General features: G+C 38.3%; 1 protein-coding gene across 5 annotated transcripts in view; it reads left to right on the top strand.

The window, feature by feature from the left end:
- The window catches only part of SPAG6 (sperm associated antigen 6), a 52,658-nt gene that overhangs the window by 3,682 nt on the left and 26,402 nt on the right, over window positions 1–22,574 (top strand). For all 5 annotated transcript variants that reach the window (XM_032101406.1, XM_032101398.1, XM_032101381.1 and 2 more), the window contains 5 exons: window positions 7,381–7,547; window positions 10,934–11,117; window positions 17,794–17,999; window positions 18,855–19,028; window positions 21,362–21,514. In XM_032101406.1, coding sequence (XP_031957297.1) covers window positions 7,381–7,547; window positions 10,934–11,117; window positions 17,794–17,999; window positions 18,855–19,028; window positions 21,362–21,514 — 884 coding nt within the window. The remainder of the gene's footprint in view (window positions 1–7,380; window positions 7,548–10,933; window positions 11,118–17,793; window positions 18,000–18,854; window positions 19,029–21,361; window positions 21,515–22,574) is intronic.

Below are 22,574 nucleotides of genomic sequence, written 5' to 3'. Positions count from 1 at the left end.
GCACTGAGATTTAGGCAGCTCTCTGTGTTTTGGAAGAGCTAGGTGAAAATCTGAAGTGCTTCTAGTATGTTTGTAAGAGTGGTAGTCACTGAGGGTCTAGTTCTTCATTTTTTTCCTTGTGAAGTGCAGTGCTCTGTAAATAAACAAACCCTTTGAAATTGGATTTTGTTTTGATTTTTTTTGAGGCATTTACAATTGAGGATTAATACATGTATCAGAATAATTACTTCTGGGTATTCGTTTCTGATTGATTATTTTTTATTTATTTATCTTGCATTAGAACATGTAGTGATGAGAATGTTTCTTTTAGTATGTGAGTTATTTAAGGCTATCACTGTGATTAAGAAACAGTTTAGTCTTGCTACTTTGACTTTAAAGATATTACAAGATCAGCTCTTTAACCCCTTTCTTGGGGCTAATCACATTCTTAAGCATAATGGCTGTGGAAGTCATTGGGAAAGCTGAGTATGGAACATGGAAAAACAAATCCAAAGCTGTGTGGTGCAGCAGCCTGTGTGCTGGGGCCCTGCGCACCTGGGTTCCCTTCACATTGCTGCTAGATATTTTTATCATCTCGGGCAGATAACTTCAACTGCTGTTCCTCTGGCTTGCTGGCCAGTCTGCAGAGTTCCAGGAAAGTTCCAAAATATCACTGTAAATAAAGACCCTTTCCCAGTGAATCTCTTCCAACTTCCCACTCCCTCAGCCCACAGCCCTGAGCCCAGGTCTCCCTTCCATTGTGTCTGGTATCAAGCTGCTTCTCAGGCCTTATACTCCAGGACTGAGCTCTCTCCTCCCCTTTTACCTCTGGGCATTTTCTCCTGTACCTGTTCCTCACAGTCCACGTTGGCAAGAGGCTAAGGGCTAGAGGCAGGGCTTATCTGAATCAGACTAGGGCTCCATCACCAGCCCTTGCGACGTGGCAGACTTTCCCCCTGTTTCGTGGTCTGTCTTTCTGTAGGTAAAGAGTGCTGTTATCAGTGTTAGTTCTCTCCTGACTCCAGACCTATTCCACTGGCGACAGATTTTAGAAGCTATATTTCCAAATCTCTAGATTGCTTTTAGGAGCCTTTATTTTTAAGAAAATACTGTTCAAATTGATTTCCCTCCTTCATTACATTGAGTTACATTGAGTCTTTTTGCTCATGCTTTTCTCAAATTTTCTTTCTTTAACTATACTTTTTTTTTCTTTAAATGTACCTTTTTTGAATGTGACAGTTGGACACTTGGCCCTGTGTAATTAGAATCAGACTCTGGAAACGGATTTTAGGATATAGTTTCATATCTCATATCATGTTAAAGACTGTGCTTTGATAGCACAGTGCTTAATAGAAAGCCTACTGGGAGCATTTGGACCTTGCAAGTGGATATGCATGGACAGACAGCAGTGCCCCCATGTAGCCGTTTCAACACTGGGGTTTATGTACCCTCTTTTGTAAAGGATGCACACAGCTTTGGGGTTTTTTTTTTGTTGGGTTTTTTTTTGTTTTTTTTTTTTGTTGGTTGTTTTGTTGCTGTTGTTTGTTTTGGGTTTGTGTTTTTAAAAAAATTGGTTTTATTTCGAGTTAAAAGCTTTACTGAGCTTTAGCAGCAGGAGAAGTGGGAGAGGATTATGCAATGTGGCATGAAAGGCAAAAGGTTGCCTTTGCAGTTATAGTAGATCAGGTGTGGAGAGTGGCTTTCCCAAAGGCTTGACATCATGGTGCCTGATGAAGGGAATAAGGAGGCTGTTTTAAGGAAAGCACAAGAGATGACAAAGAAGGAGAAAATAAATGCAGCTGAAGCTGGAGGATTGACTTTTTCTGTAACTCAATCAGCTGAAAGCTCAGCTGTTCCAGGATACCTCCTCTTCTCAGTCTCCCGGCCTGTCTGGAGATTTGCAAGTAAAATGTCAAAACCAGAATTTTTTTGAAACTTCAGTCTCATCTTAATTGAGTGGATGTTAAAAAAAAGCAGCTCCTTGTGACCACCTTCGTTTTGGTGTGTCTGTTCATGACTGCATGGTGGCCACTAATAGCCCTGTAAGGGGTATTTTCAGAAATTTGTCCTCTTGTAACAGGATTAGTTCTGCTTCATTAATGCAGAAACGGGGTCTGGCATCTAAGGAGGAGAAACTTACTGTTCCTTGATCCTTCAGGAATCTTCAATGATACTGTCAAACTGAATCTTCATTATGTCCCACACCCTCTGGTAGTTGCTGTATGAATTACTTGATTAGCCAGAGACTGTTACCAAACTGAATTCATGTTCCCTTTGATCTTTGAAGGATTGTAGTTGTGCTGTGCGTGGAACTGTTGCTCTGAGGAGTTCTTTCTCATGATGAGTCATACTTGAGGAGTATGTACTCGAGGCGTGCATACTCTGCTGTCTCTGGAAGAGGCTGTGTCAAGATGAGTGAGTGTGAAAGTTCTCTCTCACTGCTCTTCTGGAAAGTTTGCTTTAAGTAGGGGACTTAAAACTCACTGCTATGCAGCTCTTAGAAAAGGGTAGTTGAAGATAGAGTTTTTTTCCATTTTCCATTTTATTTCCTTGTTAAGTCAGCTGAATTTGACATGAGGAGCTCTGAAAAATCAAGCTGATATTATGAATGTTTGAGTACTAGTGTTAGCTCTGTGAATGTTCTAAATGTAACAGGTAGTGCACAAAAATGAGAAGATGTTGTCTTGGACCAAAGCATAAATTAGAAGGGCAGCATCTTCAAGACGAGTGTGTCCAGAGACAACAGTAGTGTAGAATGACTTTATTTCCACATTTTAAAACAGAAATTATTTTTACTTTAAGGAAAGAGGATAAGGTAGGAGTAGTCATCTTTAGATGCGGAAATGAAAAGAATTTCCAATGTAGTGATGTTTCTCTGATTTGTGACTGGTCAAGTTTGACAAGGACTTGATGGGGATGGGGGGAGGGTAGAAGTATTCTGCATGAATTCCAGGTTGTTTTCCCCAAGAAATCAAAATGGCCAAGCAAAGATTGCTATCTCCAGAATAGTGACTGGTTTTTTACTACAGAAACTTAGAAGGAAAAAAATTGGAACCTGCTGCTGCCCTGAGTGATTTTTTTTGTTTGTTTGTTTTCCAGATAGGCAGCAGCCAGCACTCGCTTGCTAAAAGAAAGTGCATCAGGCCTGTATGTAACAGCTCCACTTGAGAAGTGTGTGTTAAGAGTGATTCAGCTTCTAAAGTGTGTCATTCTTTGAAACAAATTTGAGTGGGAAACTGAGGATAGAAAGGGGAATCGTTCCTTGCCCAATGTCAGTCAAGGTTCTGTGATGCAAGAGAGAATATTTGGCAGTAATTCTCTGTTACTCAGTTTCTGAGTGCTAGTGGGAACTCTTCCAAAACAAATCTAGTCCAATAGTCTAAATGCCTTATTTTGTAGTTTACTTTCTGTGTGGTTGCTTTTGAACTGGAGTTAATGAATTTCCTACTTCTGTCACAACAGACTTATTTAGAAGAAGACCAAAGAGTTCTAAAGTTTTCCGCAACAAGACACTGCTACTCCCTGATCTGTATGGCCCTGTTCACTTGAGTGAATGGTCCAGATAAAAGGAAGTTGTTGGAAGGTTCTTGCCTATTTTCCTGGGCTAAGTAATGTTAAATACATTTGAAGTTAATTAAAAATGCTGATAGGGATCCTGGCTTGGACCTCTTTGGAGGAGTAGACTTTGCTGTAAACAGGATAGATGAAAGGAAGAGATCAAATAGAGGAGGTGACCAAATACAGCTGTGTCTGGAACAAAGAGCTGGGTTGGGCCCAGTGCAGGAAAGCCTTATCCTGTGTCAGGCACATCTGTCCTTTACAGCATTATGTTCCAAAGTCATAGACGAAAAGGTTGGATATCTTGGCTTTCCTATAGTCTATAGTCCTATAGACTGTAGAATCTTTATGTAGCTGTTTTCACACTCTGAGAATGAATTCTTTTTTTCCTGAGTGCTGTAAAGAAAGAAATACTAGGTTTGCTGAAGATGCAAAAATGATGGCAATGGTGAAAACTCCTCAAGCAGTTGGTCTTGCAGAGTAATTGGAGCTGATGGAAAGCATCTTGACACAGAGAAAGAAAGTGGTTTTAAGAGAAGGTGGAAAGTAGAGGTAAAAGCTTTTAATTATGTTCAATGCACAGGCATAGTTTAGGCCTATACACTTCCCTCAATTCTCAGTTAATTTGATGTCAATATAAGGCTTGTACAGCAACAGGAATTGATTTTTCGATGTCTTGTTTATCCAAAACTCTTTCCATTATAATTATTTGTACACTGTCTCTTCTTACATTCAAACATGACTTTAAGAAAATATAGTCTCCTTGAGGACCAGCACAGTTGCTATTATTTCTAAACCTGTTCTTTTTTTTTCTAACCCTCTTGTAGCATCTTGTGTCTTTCTTCAAACAGTAACTCCCATGTCATTTTTCATCTCTTTCCTCAGTATAAGTTGTACCAGCTAAAGTAATTCTCAGTAGAACATTTTGTGCTGATGCTTAAATGTCATCACCAAACTTTACATGTTTTATACTGTCATGAAACGAAAGGCATTGGTCATGGGGAGGCGTGCTGCTTGGGAGCATTTTCAGATTGAAGGCTTTTTAGGCTGTTCCAAAAGTGAAAGCTGTATCAGCTAATCTTGAAAATACAAATTAATTAACTCTCACATTTGGAACAACTTAAAGCATATATGTATGTAAACCTTGTTAAATGTGGTTTTACATTTTGCAGTGCCTAAGTGTGTCATAAATGTCAGAAATGTGTCACGTGGTCTGGACCTAGCTCCCAGGTAAAGTGATTCTAGTCTGTTTAAATTTCACTGGATTCAAGATCATCAGAATTGAACTGTCTGACACATCCTAGTTTAATGTCCCAGCCATCAGGCTCTTCTCTTTTTTAGGGTCAGGGCACTGCATGCTGAAGTGCTCCGTTTCCTCTCCTTCAACTACTTGCAACAGCCTCTTTTATATCAGTAAAACTATTTTTCCCCCTCTATTTTTTTTCTTTTCTATTTATTAAATAATCTTGTTTTCATATTATCTCAAGACAAGGGCTCAAATGTAATATCTGTACATTAAATATAAGTGAACTATTTCTAGGTGTTCCTGCTTCACTGAAATACCTTCAATCTAGACAGTAAGAACAGTGTGGGGTCCCCTTAGGAATTTCAGCAGCTATTTGACCATGCAACTGATGTTAGAGGGAAGGACAAGAAAATACCCTCCCACAGAGGATGCAGATGACTGGCTAGAAAATAACAGATGATACATGGTGTTGGCCCCAGCTCATATGTTTGTTTTTACTTTTAATTTGTCATATAAAGTATTTAGGGGTTTTCGACATGAAGCATAACATGCTAACGACACCATACCTGCTATGGAGAGTTTGTGAGAAGATGTCAGTATAATGACCACATTCTGAAGTAGTGATTTCTGCCAAAGTGCTAAATGAATTTCACATTGATCTTACAATAGTGGAGGATCTATCTTCTGTCATTTGGTACACAGGAGGCCTCTTTCAGCTCCCAGTGGCTTTAACAGAAGGATGAGGAGGCCCCAGCTATATTACAGACCTGTTTCCATAGGTTCATTTTACTTTTCTGCTTTTGTTATATGTCCCCCTGAAACCTATGTTATTTTGTCTTGCGAACATGCTGGGAGGCTGTACCTCTCATGACAGTGCAGCTTTTGTCTGGAGTATTGTCCTTCCTACAAATTTGTTAATAGATAGCGTGGCCTCCATGGTTAGTTTTGTGTGTCCTCCTTCCCAGCCCCTTCAGAGCCACGTATAGATGATTTGGCTATTTTCTTCTTGCTGGGAGCAATTTGGTTTTGATGTAAAATAAAGGTGAGAATTTTACTGCTGCTCAACTTACTTTTTTTCTTTTTAGGGAAAGAAGTATGCTACAGCTGTAACTTGTTATAGCCTCCATCCCTTTGGACTATTCCTTGCTCTGAGGTCCTCAGCTTTTCCTTGTCATGGAGTGTCTGTTGAACACCTGGGTGTTTGTTACTTGCCATTAGGCAGTGATCCCCCTGTTGTGGGACTGTCGCACCAAAAGGCCTTGTTCAGTGCTAATAACCATAGGAGCCCTTGAGAAGGGAAATCTTGCTTTCTTTCGCTGTACTCAACTAGATTTTTATATTAGTAAAAAAATTTAGTGGAAAGGGCTGAGGAAGCTGATACGAGGATACCTGTAGCTCTGAGTGTTCGCTGTTCTGTTGTAGCACAGCTCCGTTTTCAGAGACCACTGGTTTCTGGCTGAGGTATAAAGCTCCAAAGTATTAATTCATGCAGCTGGCTGCTACAGGGACAGCACATTTGCGGGATCACAATACAAGTAATTTTCCCTTCCCAGACCTTACAAATCACATTTTTAATGTAACCATTTGGATCTCATTTCTATCCCTACTGAGGAGTCTTAGTTTAACAGGAGGAGCTTCCACATACATATTGATCATCTTTGATCATCCTTGTTTCCTTTCACTGAACCTTTTTCAGTTCTACTCTAGTGGAAGGTATTAAATGTAGGATAGTGATGACCCCTGCTTTAGCCTCTACCCCTTTAGAAATAATCATGAGCACTCTGTATACTTCTGTGGGTAAAGTTTCTTCTCTACTACTGAGCAAGAGCTGGAAACTCTCCATTCTAACAGGGAGATCTTTCTCCTGGTTCGTAGTAATCTCTTTGGGGTCCATTACTGCATATATGAGGTTGGAGTTGGGTTCCCTGCATGAGCTCCATTTCACTTTCCATTTTGTCATCCAGTCATTCAGTCTGTAGATGCTTATAGTTTCCCTTGCTGCTACTTTCACATTCTTTATGCTTAGCTGATAACACTGTGAACTCATCAGTGAAAACATATCATAAATAATAACATAATAAGAAAATCTACAAGTCTGCTATCTGGAGTGTAATATATTATGGAGATTGGTCTTCAAATCAGTCATTGCTTATAACAGATGAAATGTAATTTGGTATAATTCAATGTAGAGGTTCTTCTGGCATGATGAACGAGGGACATGCCAATGTCTTCTCACCAGGATGTCCAGATGGAGTTTCCTGTGCACCCAGTAACACATGCATTTTATGTATGTTTGAATGTACCTTATTTTCTCATGTACTTTAAGATATATTTTATAGATATTTGTTTACACCTTATTTCTACATGTGAGTTTTTTTATGTTTCAGAATTGTTTTGTACCTATGAGAAATGGGCAGAAACATTGCTATATGTCAGCAGTGCTATCCAAGTGCCGACTTCATTTCAGAGGAGCACCTGGATTTCCTACATGTTCTTATTAGCTGGAAGAGTAATTTAATAGGTTTATATGAATAAAGGCAAATGTTTACAAAAACTTCCGCTTACCAAATCAGCTTTTCTCTTCTGCTGCAACTCAGGTGTAGTGTGTTTGCTGAGACCTCTTTTGCTGGATGTCGTCCCAAGTATTCGACAGACTACTGCCTTGGCTCTTGGGAGACTTGCTGATTATGACGTGGACCTGGCAGAGGCAGTTGTGAAGGCAGGCATTCTTCCACAGCTCATATGTGCATTGCCTGAGGAGAATGTAAGGCATGATTGTTCTTTTAAGTAGTATTTTTTTAAACTGTTAAACAGGGAAAGGAAAATCAGCGTCTGCTGTTATTCTAATAGGACATTAAATGTACTGAAGCCAGAGCAGCATGTATGTTTGAACCTATGAGAGACCACTGTGTACTGTATGTCTAAGTCTGACTTCAATAAGCTTGACTTTAAAATATCATATTACTGTTTAATGCACTATAGGAAATACATTAATTGCACTGTAACGTTTTTAAAATGTTGAGTGATGCTTTGTAAAAGGTCCCTTTTCAAAAAGGAGACAGTTTGGAAGCTGTGGTGATAATTGACTAGGTTTTGTCAATAATACCAGACACTTGTAAAATACATATAAAAAACCTGAGCTTCTGTAATGAAATACCTAATATCCCCAAACATAGGCTGTTGGAAATCTGTAGCATGAGAAATAACAAACCTCTGACACAGGAAAATATACTGAAAGGTTTTCGTCTTCATATTTGTCAAAACCAAGCAAGTACAGTCACAATTGCAATGCAAATAAATCTGTTGGTCTCTTTCACCCCCTTCCTCACATTTTTCTTCCAGCTCTGTGTCTCTTTCAGCTTTGATTTTTCCAATGATGCTAACCTAGATTAACAGAAGTACTTTCAACTAGGGTTCCTAACAGCTGGAAAGTGACAGCTGAAGGCTTAAGTGTACTGATATCACAACCATACTTATGTTGCAGCTTTGATTTAGGAAAAGTAGGTTTTCAATGGAAATATAATTTGGAAAACTATATATTTTCATTTTCAATCTTTTGAGAAAAATGAAGATGTAAATGTACTCATTGCATACTTTTTGTATATATAGAATCATTGCCTATACAATTAAAATTGAAAAAGAAAAAGCTAAAGAAAAACTTTGATGGCAAGATGGTGGTATAGTATGAAAAGAAAGTAAAGATTTTAATTAGACAAGGTTATAAGCATTTTGGTTATTTTATTTCTATTTTTAAGGGAAGACGTGGAACAAAAATCTATCCTCCATTGGTTTGGAAACTACCCCCTGCTACAACTTGCAACCCTCACTAAATTAGCTTGAGTACCCTGAGATAGCTATAATTAGGGGAAACAGCAGCAAGACTTGTGTAAGGTCATGGAAAGCCTACTATGCCTTGTGACTGAGGGCAAGTGAAGGAAACTCATCCAGTTCATGCAGAGTTTAGCAAGCAGTTTGTCACTTCCCACTGGCAAAAAAAACCTTTTCCATTCCACTCACTCTTGGTGTATCATCATCTATATTTAAGGATGAGATTCTCTGAGCACACAGTGAATACTATTTCTGCTGATTTATGGGGAACAGTCACAGGGTAACATCCCAGATCAATGTTTTATCAATTAAACGGGGCAAACCTTGGTTTTACAGTGTGTTCTGACTGTGCGTGTGAATACGGTTTGTTTGTAAATAATATGTTTTGAATAATGAAAACAAAGAAGTGTTTTTCTTTGCCAGGAGCATAATTACTGAACAGAAACAACATACCCATATTTGTACAGACATAGACTTATGCAAACAACTATGGCCCCATCGAGTTCAGCAAAACTTACAGTAACTTACATTATCTAGGGATTTGACCATTTGTCTGTAGTGTTTCCCTTAACTTCTGTTCCCCCTAAATGAGGTTTAATGCTTTGCTTGTAAATTATGTTTAATGTACCTGCTTGTAGGCCTTAACTTAGAAGACTGGACTTTTGCCATTAAGGAATTATATCAGTACTGGTAAACTAAGGAAGGTAAGGGCATGTGTTGGAAGATGACTGTGCTTGTTAATCAGTAGCATGCTCTCTGATGTGGTTTTAGCCAATGCCAGCCATGAAACTACTCAACAATGCTTGGACGTGGTTTAAGGCACAAGGCAGGGACAGTTTCCAGTAGAATAGATGAGGCCATTGTGCTTTGAGGAAACAGGAGTTTAGGTGGATGGATGTGTTATGCTGTGTCACCTTCCTTTAGGGCCAGGGTACATTTTACTGCCTGGGGGGCCATTGCAGGTACTGCTCTGTTGCCATATTTTCGTGCTTCAGTCAGACTTTTGAAGGTGTTTGGGTACCTTACAGGATACACAAAAGCACTCACATGGTTCTTTGTTTTTCTGGACTTGATCCAGAGGGAATGTGGCCTTTGCATTGTTTACATTTTGGGTACCTTGACAGTAGAAAGTGAACTGCCAAGGCTCCCTGTGCAGAGCAGGGGAGAATCAAGCATCTTGGGATGAGATCAAAGCCAGCTGGCATATGGAGAGAGAGTCCTCTAGAGCTTGTCCATAGGGATGATCTGTCAGTACCCAGGCTGGAGGGTATGCTCCAGACACATAGACACAGCAGCAGGTTACTTGTGTCCCCATGAATCTTGTCCTTCATGAGGGAGGGAAACTGTCACAACATGGTTTTCTCTGGCCAGAGTACTTTAACTGGGCTCTGGATTTTGAAAATGTAAGGCAGTAGAGGAAACTTAATCTTCAGCTTCCATATCCTAATGGCAGTTATAAAACTGCAGGAGGAGACTGAAATGTGACTTTTTTGCAGGAGGACTTAACTGTGCTTTTAGAAGAAATCACTGCTGCAGTTTATGTGGAAGCCCCAAGATGTGTGCAGGGTCATGTGTTATATGTACATGCTGAAAACATGTATTTGGTCCAGCACTGAGGGAGATGGGTAGAATTGAGACAAGAGCTTAGACTTTGCTTGCTCTTATGACAGAAGGGCCAAGATGCTTAGTCTTGTTCAAAGTGAGATTTTGTCTGGACGCATGCAGGAGTAAAATTGCAGGTCAAAATGGAGGGTTATTCAATATTGGATGTTGGTGGGATGGGTTTTCAGTATCCTAGCTGTATTTAGGCATTTCAGGATTCAGATCCTGAACTCTTTTATTGTATCTAATTCTCTCTGTGTCAGTTTCCTGTTTGCAAATGTAAGTAGTGTTTTCTCATAGAGATGTCGTGAGGGTATCTGTATTAGAAAGTGTAAAACCTTGCAAGTGTTACAGATGGGTAGAATTATTTTAGGAGCTTGCCCTGCATAACCTGTGTAATCTGGTGAAATATGTTAAGAGTTATTGTTTTTGCAGCTCTTGGTGTTCACTACTCACTTAAACAGACTTACCTAGACTACTGTCTTTTCCCCTCTTAGCTCTCTCATTTTTTTTCTGTTCATTTATGCACTTACTGCAGATTTTATATCATGAGCTGTCCCAAAGAACTGTAGCTTCATTGTTTGTGTGATGTCTAGTGGTCCTGATTTGGATCTGTATAAGATACTGCTTCTACTAAAAAAGTCTAATTTAGGCATGTCTGTACTATATTATGCTTTGAACTTCTCAATGTTAGTGAATGTTTGTTTCTGATTTGTCTAGCGTTACTACAAGAGAACAGCTGCATTTGTGCTAAGAGCAATTGCTAAACATTCTCCTCAGCTAGCTCAGGCAATAGTTCAATGTGGAGCACTGGAAATGCTGGTGATTTGCTTGGAAGATTTTGACCCTGGAGTCAAAGAAGGTGCATCTTGGGCATTTGGGTATATTGCCCGACACAATCCAGGTAACAAGTTTCACGTGTGTTATCTTTGAGCTTAATGTTATGTGATAATTAAAATAAATTGCATTATTTTGGTAAATAGAACAAGATGCTTTTTCTTCTCTACTGTTGCAAAGTTTTAAATTTGGGATAAAACCCTAGTGTAACTGTACCATTCCAACAATGCTGTACCTTTTTGTGGGAAACTGGCATACCTGACACCAGCAGTGCCCAGTTATGAGAGGTGCTTTAAGAGGAGATTGGGAGTAGGGCCTGTGGCCTGGAAAGGACACTCTGCTTTGTTCCTCTTCATGAAGAGATTTCTGAATCTTTATATATTGTTTAAGTGTTACTGCAGAACCAAATTTCTTTTGCTTGACATTAGTTCTTGTTTTATATACATAGTTGAATGGAGAAGGTTAGGGAGAAGCAAGTTTCATTCAGCTTACAGCAGTGTCTACAGGATAAATAGGCCAAATTTATTGCACTGACTGTTATCATTAGCCAGTGGACCACACTGCTCTCTGAGTCAGGAATAGATCCTAAGAATCCAATACTGAGCAGTTCACTGCTGTCTCACAGGCAGTTGTATAACTCACTGGTGGTGTCATGTTCCTATTTAAAAGCTGATCCACGTGGTTGATAGTTCTTTTACCAGCTATTTATATAGTTCAAGTAAAAGTTTAGACTGTGAATGAAAGTACTGAGGGAAGAAACTGCTAGCTGGAAGGGGTGGGAGAAATGGTTAGTGTTCATATTGTTTAAACTAATTTTAGGATCATAACATTAACTCATGGTTTTATATTTGGTTTTGGCTCTAAAATGTACATAGACTGATTTTGGAAGTGATTTTCTTTGTTTTTTAATCAATACAGTGTGTTGGACTGGAGAAGGCATGGGAGATTCCCCTCTTCCCACTTAGAGGGTTAGCTTTCTGGGACAGTCTCCAAAGTTGTTAGCACCTTTCTAACAGACTGCATTTTCTGGGGAACAAATTAATTATTGGGAGACCTCTCTGGTAAAGATCTTTTATCTTTTGGTCATCAGGATTGAATTCCACCCTTGTGGAAAATAATTGTTTGTTCCATCTGAAAGATATTTATCTAAATATCAAAAGCATTCATTTGTATAAATCTGTGTAGTGTGTGTGTGTGTGTGTTACTCTTAACATGAACATTTCTGCAGTTTTGTTATGTCAGTAAATCAATATTGACTCACTTCAATTGCCCTTCATGCTATTCACTGCATGAATGCTGACTGAGCTTTAGGGTGATCCAGTTCACTCTGTGACAGCCTTGTCTGCAAAGATGGAGGTGATGTGGGGGTATTGAAGACAACAAATTCCTTGTACAAATTTTTATTCCATGGTTATGAATAATTTATTCACTGATGGTGAATGGGTGCATACGTTATGTCAATTTACAACGACAATAAAAACAGCGTCCTCAGAAATTAAGTTGAAATTGTGAGTGCTACCAAGCTGCAAGCATCAGGACATAGATCAGTAGATGTAATCAGTAAAAAACCCCGAATGCCAACAAAAACCCACCAAAAGATCTCTGAAAAAATTGCCTGGCTACAGCCAATTTAGGGGATTTACCTGCCTCTATAACACAGTCACAGTATGTCTCTAAAATGATTATTGAAAGTAGAGGAGTTATACTGTGCATGATATGTTTCTTACACTGCTACAAGCATGCCTTTGCAACAGGATATTGTTGGAGATGGGATACAGAGATAGAGAAATGGGATACAGAGACTTTTTCTTATCAATAGCTGGTGTTTACTGTTCGTGAAACTCTGGATTAGACTGACATGCTCCTGATGACCAAATTTGGCAGTTATGATTTTCTGTCATTGACTGTCTGTGGACACATAATGCAGCTTTAAAAATAGAGCTGGGTGCGAAATGGTTTCCCCCAGCCACAAAAGGTTTTTCAGTTTCAAAAATTGTTACAGTTCCGAACTGGGACAATATTAAGACAAGAATTTTTCTCTCTCCTGAAAAGGTTGAGGAGTAGGGAGATTTGTTTGCCTCAGCAAGAAAAGTTCAATAATTAGGGCATATCTCTGGGGTTAAAGTCCTGATCTGTTTTAGGCAGGATGTGAACTTCTGTCTTTATGAGTGCAATCAAAGGCTCTCGGCATTCACCAATAACTTCAATGGTGAGGGTCTCTCTCTCTGCTTTTTATCAGAAATGCATCCATGACCTACTAAAACTACTGTCTAAGAACTGCAGTGTATGTTCCCCTGAAAAGGCTTCAATTTTGAGAAATCTAGGCTTTTTTTTTTTTCTCCCCCTCTGATGAAAACATTCTCTGGTTAGCAAGTTCTGTACTGACTTCATATAAAAATCTCTTAAAATGCAGTTCTTATGTGAACAGATATCTCCAGAAGGCCTGTGAGATTTTAGGTCAAGACAAATGTCTCATGAGGTTTTAAGGCACTAGAAATCTTGCCCGGTCAGATTCCAAAATTTAGGCAGTTCTGCTCTTTCTTTCCCTTTGAGCTGAATTTCAGATACTGATCTCACTCCAAAGTGTACAAACCAATGTGCTGTGATTTTGCTATTCATTATTTGTACTATTTGTGTTTAAACAGAAATGTAGGGTGTTTCAAATACCATAAATACCATCAGGTCCATGAAAAGTATTTTGTAACATTTTACTTATACCATATTCAGTTACTTTTAAAGTGCAAAGTTCTTTTCTTTGAAGTATGCAAATAATTTGGCTTTCCATTTTATTAGTCTACATTAAAGGTGTAACTTACTGATTGTCTCATACCTGCTTCAGTATACTGTAAATTGATGGGAAAACAAAAATAAACAACACCATTCATACTGAAGCATATTGCTAAGAGCAGAGTTTTGCTCATTTTCTGTCATACAGTGGATCATAGCTCAGCTTGGAAGGGATCTTGGGAGATCTCTAGTCCAGCTTCCTCCTCAAAGCAGCATCAGCTACTAGAACGGGTTTTTCAGCTCTTCAGTCATTTGAGTCTAACCTCCATTCTCATTATGAAAGGTTTTCCCACTGATTCCAGTGGAATCTTTAGCACTGTGGTTGTAGTGGCCTGCATAAACCTCTGATTTTGAAGTGCAGCCTTTGGGCTACTTGTGGGAATTAGAGTTTTTCTATGTGGCCATAAAATGACCACACAGTCCTCAGAAAAATACAGTATTGGTGGTTGTTTTGGTCAAAACCTGTTGTTTCCTGTGGATGCACCTGCTACCACAGCAAGGTCTGTTTGAGAACTCTGGTCTGAACTGAAACTTGCATTTCCTTCCAACTGCTGCTGCTCTACTATGTGGATATAATATTGTATATTGTCAATACAATATTGAGCTGATTTTCTTTCTCTGGTGACAACCTGCATGTTCGCTTTCTCACCTTCATCTTTTTTCCCTCATCTGGTTTTTTTTTCTGTACTATTATTGCCAACATGTTAATGTTAGTGGGGTTTTTTTTAACACCTTAAACTAATTTAGATAATCCTGTAAGACTTCCCATTATTTTCAGTGGGTATGTAGGTAGGATGTTGACTCCACTTTGTTTGCTTTCCACTCTTCCTGATCATGTAAACTCATGACGAGGCTTCAGACGAGGCTTCAACTTAGAATTAATGTCTTCGTCCCTGATGAGTACTTTTATATTAACACAAACCAGCGCAACTCTAGTACAGCTTCTAGTTGAACTGGTGGCATCTCAGAGTCCAAAATCTGTCTTTATTAGTCTTTCTTCTACATTCATTTGAGTCTTGTCTGCAGTCTCTCCACTTGCTAAAATCTTCCTCATGTAGATCTGGGTGAAAGTGATTAATTTATGGTCAGTTTTGAGCCATAGTTTTCTTGTCTCTGAACATATAGAGTTAGGTTTCCTACTTCCACTCACATAGGGAGAAGTTCAGCTTTACCATCATGTACTCAGACAAGTTCCTTGAGTTGTACCCCAATGTGAGTTCCAAGCCTGTAGTTTTCATAACCTTCTGTGGAATTAAATGAGGTTCATACATTAGCTTTTCTCTGCTGTCGTTATCCTCTGCAGCTGTGGGTCTTGTCTTTGCCCTTACAATACAGCCTTGGCGTAGTATTTGGAAGAGTCTTTGTGATTTGTTCCAGTTATTTTAATTTTTTCTGACTGAATATTTGGTTTTAAAAATTTCTTCTTGACAAGTTTATTTTCTCCTCTAACTCCTTCTCAGTCTTAATTTTTTCCCACCTCTGTGTTTCTAGTTGAATGGCAAAGTTTCATGAATCCTTTGGTGTATAGTCGGCATTAAAGATATTCTACCAATATCTAGGAAGATTAATTGACCCTTTCCTTGCGGGGGAAAAGAAAAAGAATTACAATTTATAATAGAATCATTAATACTTAGAATTGTAATTTTGCACTGAATTTGCAGGGAAACATGATGGGAAGTACTGTATTTCCTTTCTTCCCTGCCTAAGCTTTTCTGTTTTTCTGACAGTCCATTTACGACTTGTCTGTCTTGACACATGGTCCAGCGCTCCATGTGGTAAGTTATTAGCCGTGAACTTTATAAACACCACTGGGAGAAAAAACCGTTTAATTACCCATGACCAACAGTAGCCATCAGTATTTAAATGATATCAGACTTCTAATATCAAGAGCTGATCTAAATGGAATCAGATTTAGTTTGCTCTTTTGAAATAACTTTCATGGTTGCTTTTGCATGCCTGAGTGTAGCTGTGACCTGGAAGTATTGCTCTTTCTCTCTCTGCTTGAACTTCATGATTTTAGCTCATAAGACATCAAAGAAGCCCATTCGTCTAGCACTGTGTCCCTCTTGACATCAGATTCCTGATACTAGCATTTCCCAGCAGACTGTGGCCAATGGAGCTGGTTGGTCTGAAGTTCTGAGGCACAATCGGATGGGTTGGTCTAGACTGTTGGTCAGTAGATCACCAAGTATTCCACTTGGTCAGTGTACAGCAACAAAGCATAATCTGAAGAAACTGAGCATGGCTTTTTCCACAAAAAGCTGACTGTAGCTCATAGCACTTATATTGATTAGCTCGTTTCCAGATTTGTTTTTACATACATTTCAGGTACATTTCGCTTCGAGTTTGTAAAACTGAAGGTACAGCATTTGAGTTTTGTTGAAATCTTATGATCTGAGTGTATTTTGAGGATGCATGCGATACATTTTCAGTCAAATAGTTATTTGAAGAATGAACTTTGTAGAGTTAATTTTACAGATTCACAGAATGTTCTGAATTGGAAGTGACCCACAAGGATCATCAAGTCCTACTCTTAAGTAAATGGCCTTTACAGGGGTTGAACCCACATCTTTGCTGTTATTGGCACCACACTCTAGCTAACTAAGCTAATTTCAGGGTATTGTATTAGTTTAAAAATTGCTGCTATATTTAATATTTTTGATGTAATATTTACTTTTTCTTTAAAATATTGTATCATAAAATAACATACAGTGTAAATATTTGACTTATCACATGTATTGCAGTGTGTGGCTATAACTCACTAATTGAAAACAAATCTGGTCTGGAACATTATTTGGATATTAAAAACATAATGATGACATGACTTACAGATTTCATGAAAAACTATATTAGTCTATGTATATTTAATGAAGTATGCTGTATTTTTCTTAGTATGAAAATCTCTTTATGGATGGACTATAAATCAAAAGCTAAGTTAGAGTCTTGAAATACAACAGCCATATGTTGCCATGGTACTGTAAGTCAAGATAAATGTTAAAGATGATAATGGATATGCATAATAAGGTGTAGCAAAACTGAACGAAGAACCTAATAGATTATTGAATCCCCTATGGTTTTTACCACTTTTTCAACACTATTTTAAAATAGCACAGCTTGGTTATAATATAAATTTTGCTTCTGATATCCAGTAATTCTCATTTTAGGACTGTGATTAATGCTGCATACACAGAGAGAGCTAATTAATTTCTAATAGTGTAATTTTTGTCCATGTCAGCTAATCACATGCTCAGATTTTTTTTTTTTTTTGTTTAAGGTGCAGTTAGTTAAAGATGTTGTGCTAATCTCAGACACACAATATCACTGATGATATTTCTCATTTGTCTAATTGTGTATGATAACATTTTCTTGTCATTAAGATATAAATTCTGTCTCATCCTGTGTATGGTAGCAAAGACTAGTTTTGATCAGCAAGTTCCATTTTTCCAGTATTTTATGTAAGATAAATATTTTATGTATGTTTTTTGTATTTTTGTTTTTGGCATTTGATCTATGCTAATATCTGCTTATCATTTGAAGAGGGTAAAATGCTCTCTAATTAGCTGGTTGGTAAAATTTTGGTACTTTGGCTTTCTGTGTTGTTGTTAGCCATGCATAAAATGCTTTCCTATTGATCAGTGTAGAATAGCCAGGGTTTAAACAGCTGACATCTGCTTACTTTAAAAAAAGAAAAAGAAAACAGAATAACAAACCATTTCAGCCTAATCTACCTCAAATGTGTGCATGTAAATGGGGGTCCATCTATTGACCTGCATTCTTTTCAGTTGTGGATTGGTCCACATGGTTTATGAAACCAGGAGGGCTGATTTGAAATGCAGATGTCGAGACAGTGAACTACACCCTCCCCTTTTTCCTTTGCTGTATCTGTCAGGGTGAAAAATGGCTTGCACAAGGGTCAGTCACCCATACTCACTTAATTACTTTCCTTGGACCTACAGAACTGTCACAAGCTGTGGTGGATGCAGGCGCTGTTCCTCTTTTAGTGCTCTGTATCCAGGAGCCAGAAATTGCTTTGAAAAGGATTGCTGCTTCAACTCTCAGTGATATTTCAAAGCATTCTCCAGAGTTAGCACAGACAGTAGTGGATGCAGGAGCTATCGCTCACTTAGCTCAGATGATCCCGAACCCTGATGCTAAACTGAAGGTACATTTAATTTTTTTTTATCTCCATTATACCAGTCATTACTTGAGATTGAATCAAAGACACAGATGTGCATATTTATTTAGAAGCTCTGGGTTTGGGTGTTAACAAAATGTAACTATGTAGTTAGTGACAAAGAGTTCTGAACATATTTACAAATTTAGCTACTCGTTATAAACTGCAGCTCTATGAGGAACAGCTAAACTAATCTTTAAAGTGAATAGTATGGGTTTTTTTAAGAAATATGTAGTACATGAAGAATGCAACAGATACTTTCAGTAGATAAAATTGGCACATTTCAGTTACAAAAAAGGTTTTGCATACTAAAGATTATACAATAAGCCTGTTAATAGTGAACTTATTATTGTTTTAGAATGTACTATCTGATGTGAATAGCTGTTGTCAAAGGTTTAATCACTAGCGTTTAATTGACAAAAAAATTGTTTCTTGTAAGTTTTCTGTCTTGCTCTAACAAACAGAAGACAACATAAAAATGCCACAAAAATTTCTTAATATAAGATCTGACAGATCCAATTTATGCAAATAAAAATACTTTCTATAGATTTTACTAAATTTTAAATTACAGTTTTAAATGGTGTGTTTTTATTGGTTTGTATTTTTTAATACATACAAGCTTGAATGGGGTAAAACAAAAGAGAAACTTTTATTCAGGAACCAGCGAATGTTCTATGCCATTATATTTGTCCATGAATTGACTCAGTGAATTGTGAAATAGCTGTAATTGTTTTCCCTATCCTTCTTTGTTTTCCTTGATGCAATAGATTTTTGTGTGCAGGGGGAGTGTGTGTTGTGGGATGTTTGTATACTATTGATTTTATAACAATTTTTATTTACTAGCGTCAGGTGCTGTCAGCTCTAAGCCAGATAGCAAAGCATTCAGTGGATCTTGCAGAGTTGGTGGTTGAAGCAGAAATTTTCCCAGTTGTGCTCACATGCCTGAAGGATTCAGATGAATATGTCAAGAAAAATGGTGCGACTTTAATTAGAGAGATAGCAAAGCATACGCCTGAGGTAAAACCTTGAAAATGCAAATACAAGGTCATATCATTAGATTTTACACTTTAAATAAAATACAAGATTATTCTGTCATTTGCTTTTCGAAAGGGAGGGCAAATAGCTGTTTGGCATGTTCATTGGAAAATATGGAAATGCTTGCTGATATTATGAGATGTGTATTGAATATGAATTGGGTTAGGAAACTGGGAGTCATAAAATGTATACCTAGCTACTTCATTCTATGAGATATCAGCACAGAGGGGGAGTTCTAGGCTGACAGTACTGTCAGTCCTAGATATTAAAAATCTTATGAGAAAAGCCTCACAGAAGTCATGATACCAGCTAAATAAATTGCAAGATCATGCTTTAACAATAATAGATGGTGTGTGTCTTTTTAAAAATCTTCAGGGGTACTGGGATCACGTTTTAATTATTTTTCCAATGACAGCGCAGGTCAAAAATTCTCTTTATTTATTATTAACTTGATGGTAACTTGAGTTTGTAATTTGAGCATTTAGAGTGTTTTTGCCTATAGGAAGGTGGGGATGTTTGGCAAAGCCAATACAAAATAAATAGGAAAACCGTATGATTATAACTATGTTAATCTGCCAGACCACAGAGATAATTAAAAGGCTCTTAATATGACTTTGGAATGAAATATAAGCCGTGTATTTGTGGAACACACTAATGCTGAGCATAGTCATTTCAAAATCATGGTACTAACTTAACAACTGAGTAGTGTTTAAACATGAATGTTGTGCAGTTTTTTCAGCCTGCCACTCTTTAAACTGGTGATAAAAGTTTACAGTCTTGGCACATTTCCTGCTTTCTCTCTGTACCTCATGGGCAATGCAACTTCACTTCCTCAAAGAAGTGAAGAAATTATCATTATCAAAGGGCGCCCTAGAGTCAGAAGCCAGAGAGGTAAAGTCAGAAGAGCTGCTAGCACCAGATCCTCCATGCAAGAGGAACTGGCCGTGCTAGCAGCTCTCCGAAGGAGCAGTAGGAAGGATCTTGGTGACTCCCAATGGAAGGTCACAGTCCGTGTCTGACTTCAGAGTGACAGAGATGACTGTCCATCTCTGGGCAGCTCTATTCAAGCAACACGTGTTGCAGCGGAGACAGGCTGGCAAATGATATTTCTAGAGGACTTGGCTGTCAGTTGAGACTCATGGCTTCTCAATCTTGGCTCTCTATCTGCAAATGCAGTAAAATTCCCGTGAAGGTCAGCATCAGAGGGACTTAGAGCGAGCGCTGAGGGACGCGGCAGGAGCTCTGCACATGCAGGTGCACATGGCTGTGTCCGGACGTAGGACTTGGTTGCCACGGGCTGTAATTCACAATCATGTGAACAGATTTTCCTAAGTAATAACTGAAAATTTAATCTGGCTGTTTCATGAAGAAAACAATCCCCTTTTAAAGGCTCTAAGACAAAGGTGGATTTCATATTTATAGAAATCAACTGGATTGGGAATTCACGTGCCTCAGTTTTGTTAATTTAATTTTGACTTTTAAGAACATGTACCTTTTGCTTTGGAATCTGTAGGGAGAATGGGATATACCTAAAAATGTGGAAGAAAATAGTAATAATACTAAGAAATAATTTTAATTTCTATGCATTATTGATATCATACATATTCTACTGCTGTCCCTCAACTGACGTGAGAAGTTTCCTTTTGGAAAAAACCCATGTTGCATAGCTTACAAGCATGGCTGTGTAATTTGGCATTCTGGGGCAGACTCCATTGCCCATCAAGTGTGTTTCCTAGACACTTCCCTCAGAGCATGCTAACGTGGCGGAGTGGTGCAGCCTAAGTCGGTTTTGCACATCCAGAATAGTTGTCCTTGGCTTCATGCCTCTGTGTGAGGATCCACAAAGGATTTTATGTCACAGAGGTAATTTAGAATGCAGGTAAGAGGAGGAATGGGCCTTTCCCTCTGTTCCTGCACAGAACATAGGATGTTAGCTTGGGAATGCGGGAGCACTAGGATGAAACAGTATCTGGCTCAGTAGGTGCATCTTCAAGATCATTTTTGATAGGCTGTCATTTGCACATTCTCTGGCGTGTGATGATGGAGTTGAGAATATGTCATTCAATGCTATACAGAATCAAGAGTTCAGAACCCTGATTTCCTTGAAGTAAAGTCATTCAAAAACACAGTGGCAAATTAGCTTCATTCTGAAAACTTCATGCTGCGCTTAGTTCCCAACAGTCTCTATGATACATTGCTCTTATTCTATCTTTATTTTGTAAATCAGCAGCGATACATTAAAAGACTACTCTGATGTAGTACTTTATGCCTGTTGATACTTCACAGTATCTAATCTCTTCTGTTTATCTTTTCAGCTTTCACAGCTTATAGTAAATTCAGGCGGAGTTGCTGCTGTGATTGATTGTATTGGCAGCTGCAGAGGGACTGTCAGACTGCCTGGCATCATGACACTTGGTTATGTGGCGGCTCATTCGGAGAACCTGTCAATGGCAGTGATTGTCTCCAAGGTTAGCTATTACTTCGTTGTCTTCGTATGGTTCTTCAGCAGTATTCTGTGGTACAGATACAAATTAACATAGGCAGAGAATGTATTTTGTGACAGGATTATATACTTGCTCTTGATGAATGCACTTTCTCCTCGTATTGCTGCTTGCTATGAGTGAAATTATGTGGTAACCTGATAACAGGGTGTCTTTATGGTGTTGAACCTTTTACAAAATACCCTAGTTGGTACTACAGTGCATTATTTTTCTGTGTTGCAATTGCATGGGTACAGAAAATAAGACACTGAATTTCTGTAGTCTGCTTCCCCTTAAAATGTGTATTTGTGGCTACGTCAAAACCTTCTTTGAAACAACTATGTTTAATGGCATGTTCTTCATTGTACTAGCATGACTCTGCTAGTACTGCTAGAGTATCTTGCAACAGCAGTCTTCAGACTTGAAAAGACCTCAGTTTCTAATGTAGTGTGGTTTGATTCAGTTGTGCAAGTGACATTTCAAATGAGTAAAATTAAACATTTAAACATTTTCAGGTTTAAATAAATTCTGCTGGGCAATGATATTGGAGAGGGAGAATTTGCAATGTTTGTAATAGGTGAAGTTAGTGCCTGGCATAGTAGTCTGATGTGAGTAATGCTAACTAATGACAGAAGGAAGGAAATTATTTCACAAACATTTTTGACCCATTTTCACACTATGTCAGTCATTTAAAATATACTGTATAAGTGGAAACAACAAAACAATATAAACAGAGGAACAGAAGTGTCTTCTAGTAGAAATGCAAGTTGAAAAATGACAGGTGCTACCACATAACGTAATATAGTATGCAAGGAAAGTAGGAGTGATCAAAAAAATGCTCCTCTGTATTTTAAAACTAAAGAAATAGATGCTTTTTTCTTTCCCTCTCTGGAGGCCCTTCTTCTCTGGATGTGTCTGTCTTTCCACTTTCAGGGATGCCTAGAGCAAATACGCTCCTGCTGTTGAGTGTTTTAAGTGGGATGAAACCAGGATTAAGTTCTAGAAGAAGCCCCTAAGTGTTAAATTTTTGAAGAGTAATAGTGATTCC

Source organism: Corvus moneduloides, chromosome 1 (assembly GCF_009650955.1).
Source record: "Corvus moneduloides isolate bCorMon1 chromosome 1, bCorMon1.pri, whole genome shotgun sequence".
NCBI classification, from domain to species: domain Eukaryota; kingdom Metazoa; phylum Chordata; class Aves; order Passeriformes; family Corvidae; genus Corvus; species Corvus moneduloides.
The sequence above is the reverse complement of the archived record's forward strand: the minus strand, read 5'-3'. Positions and strand labels throughout refer to the sequence as shown.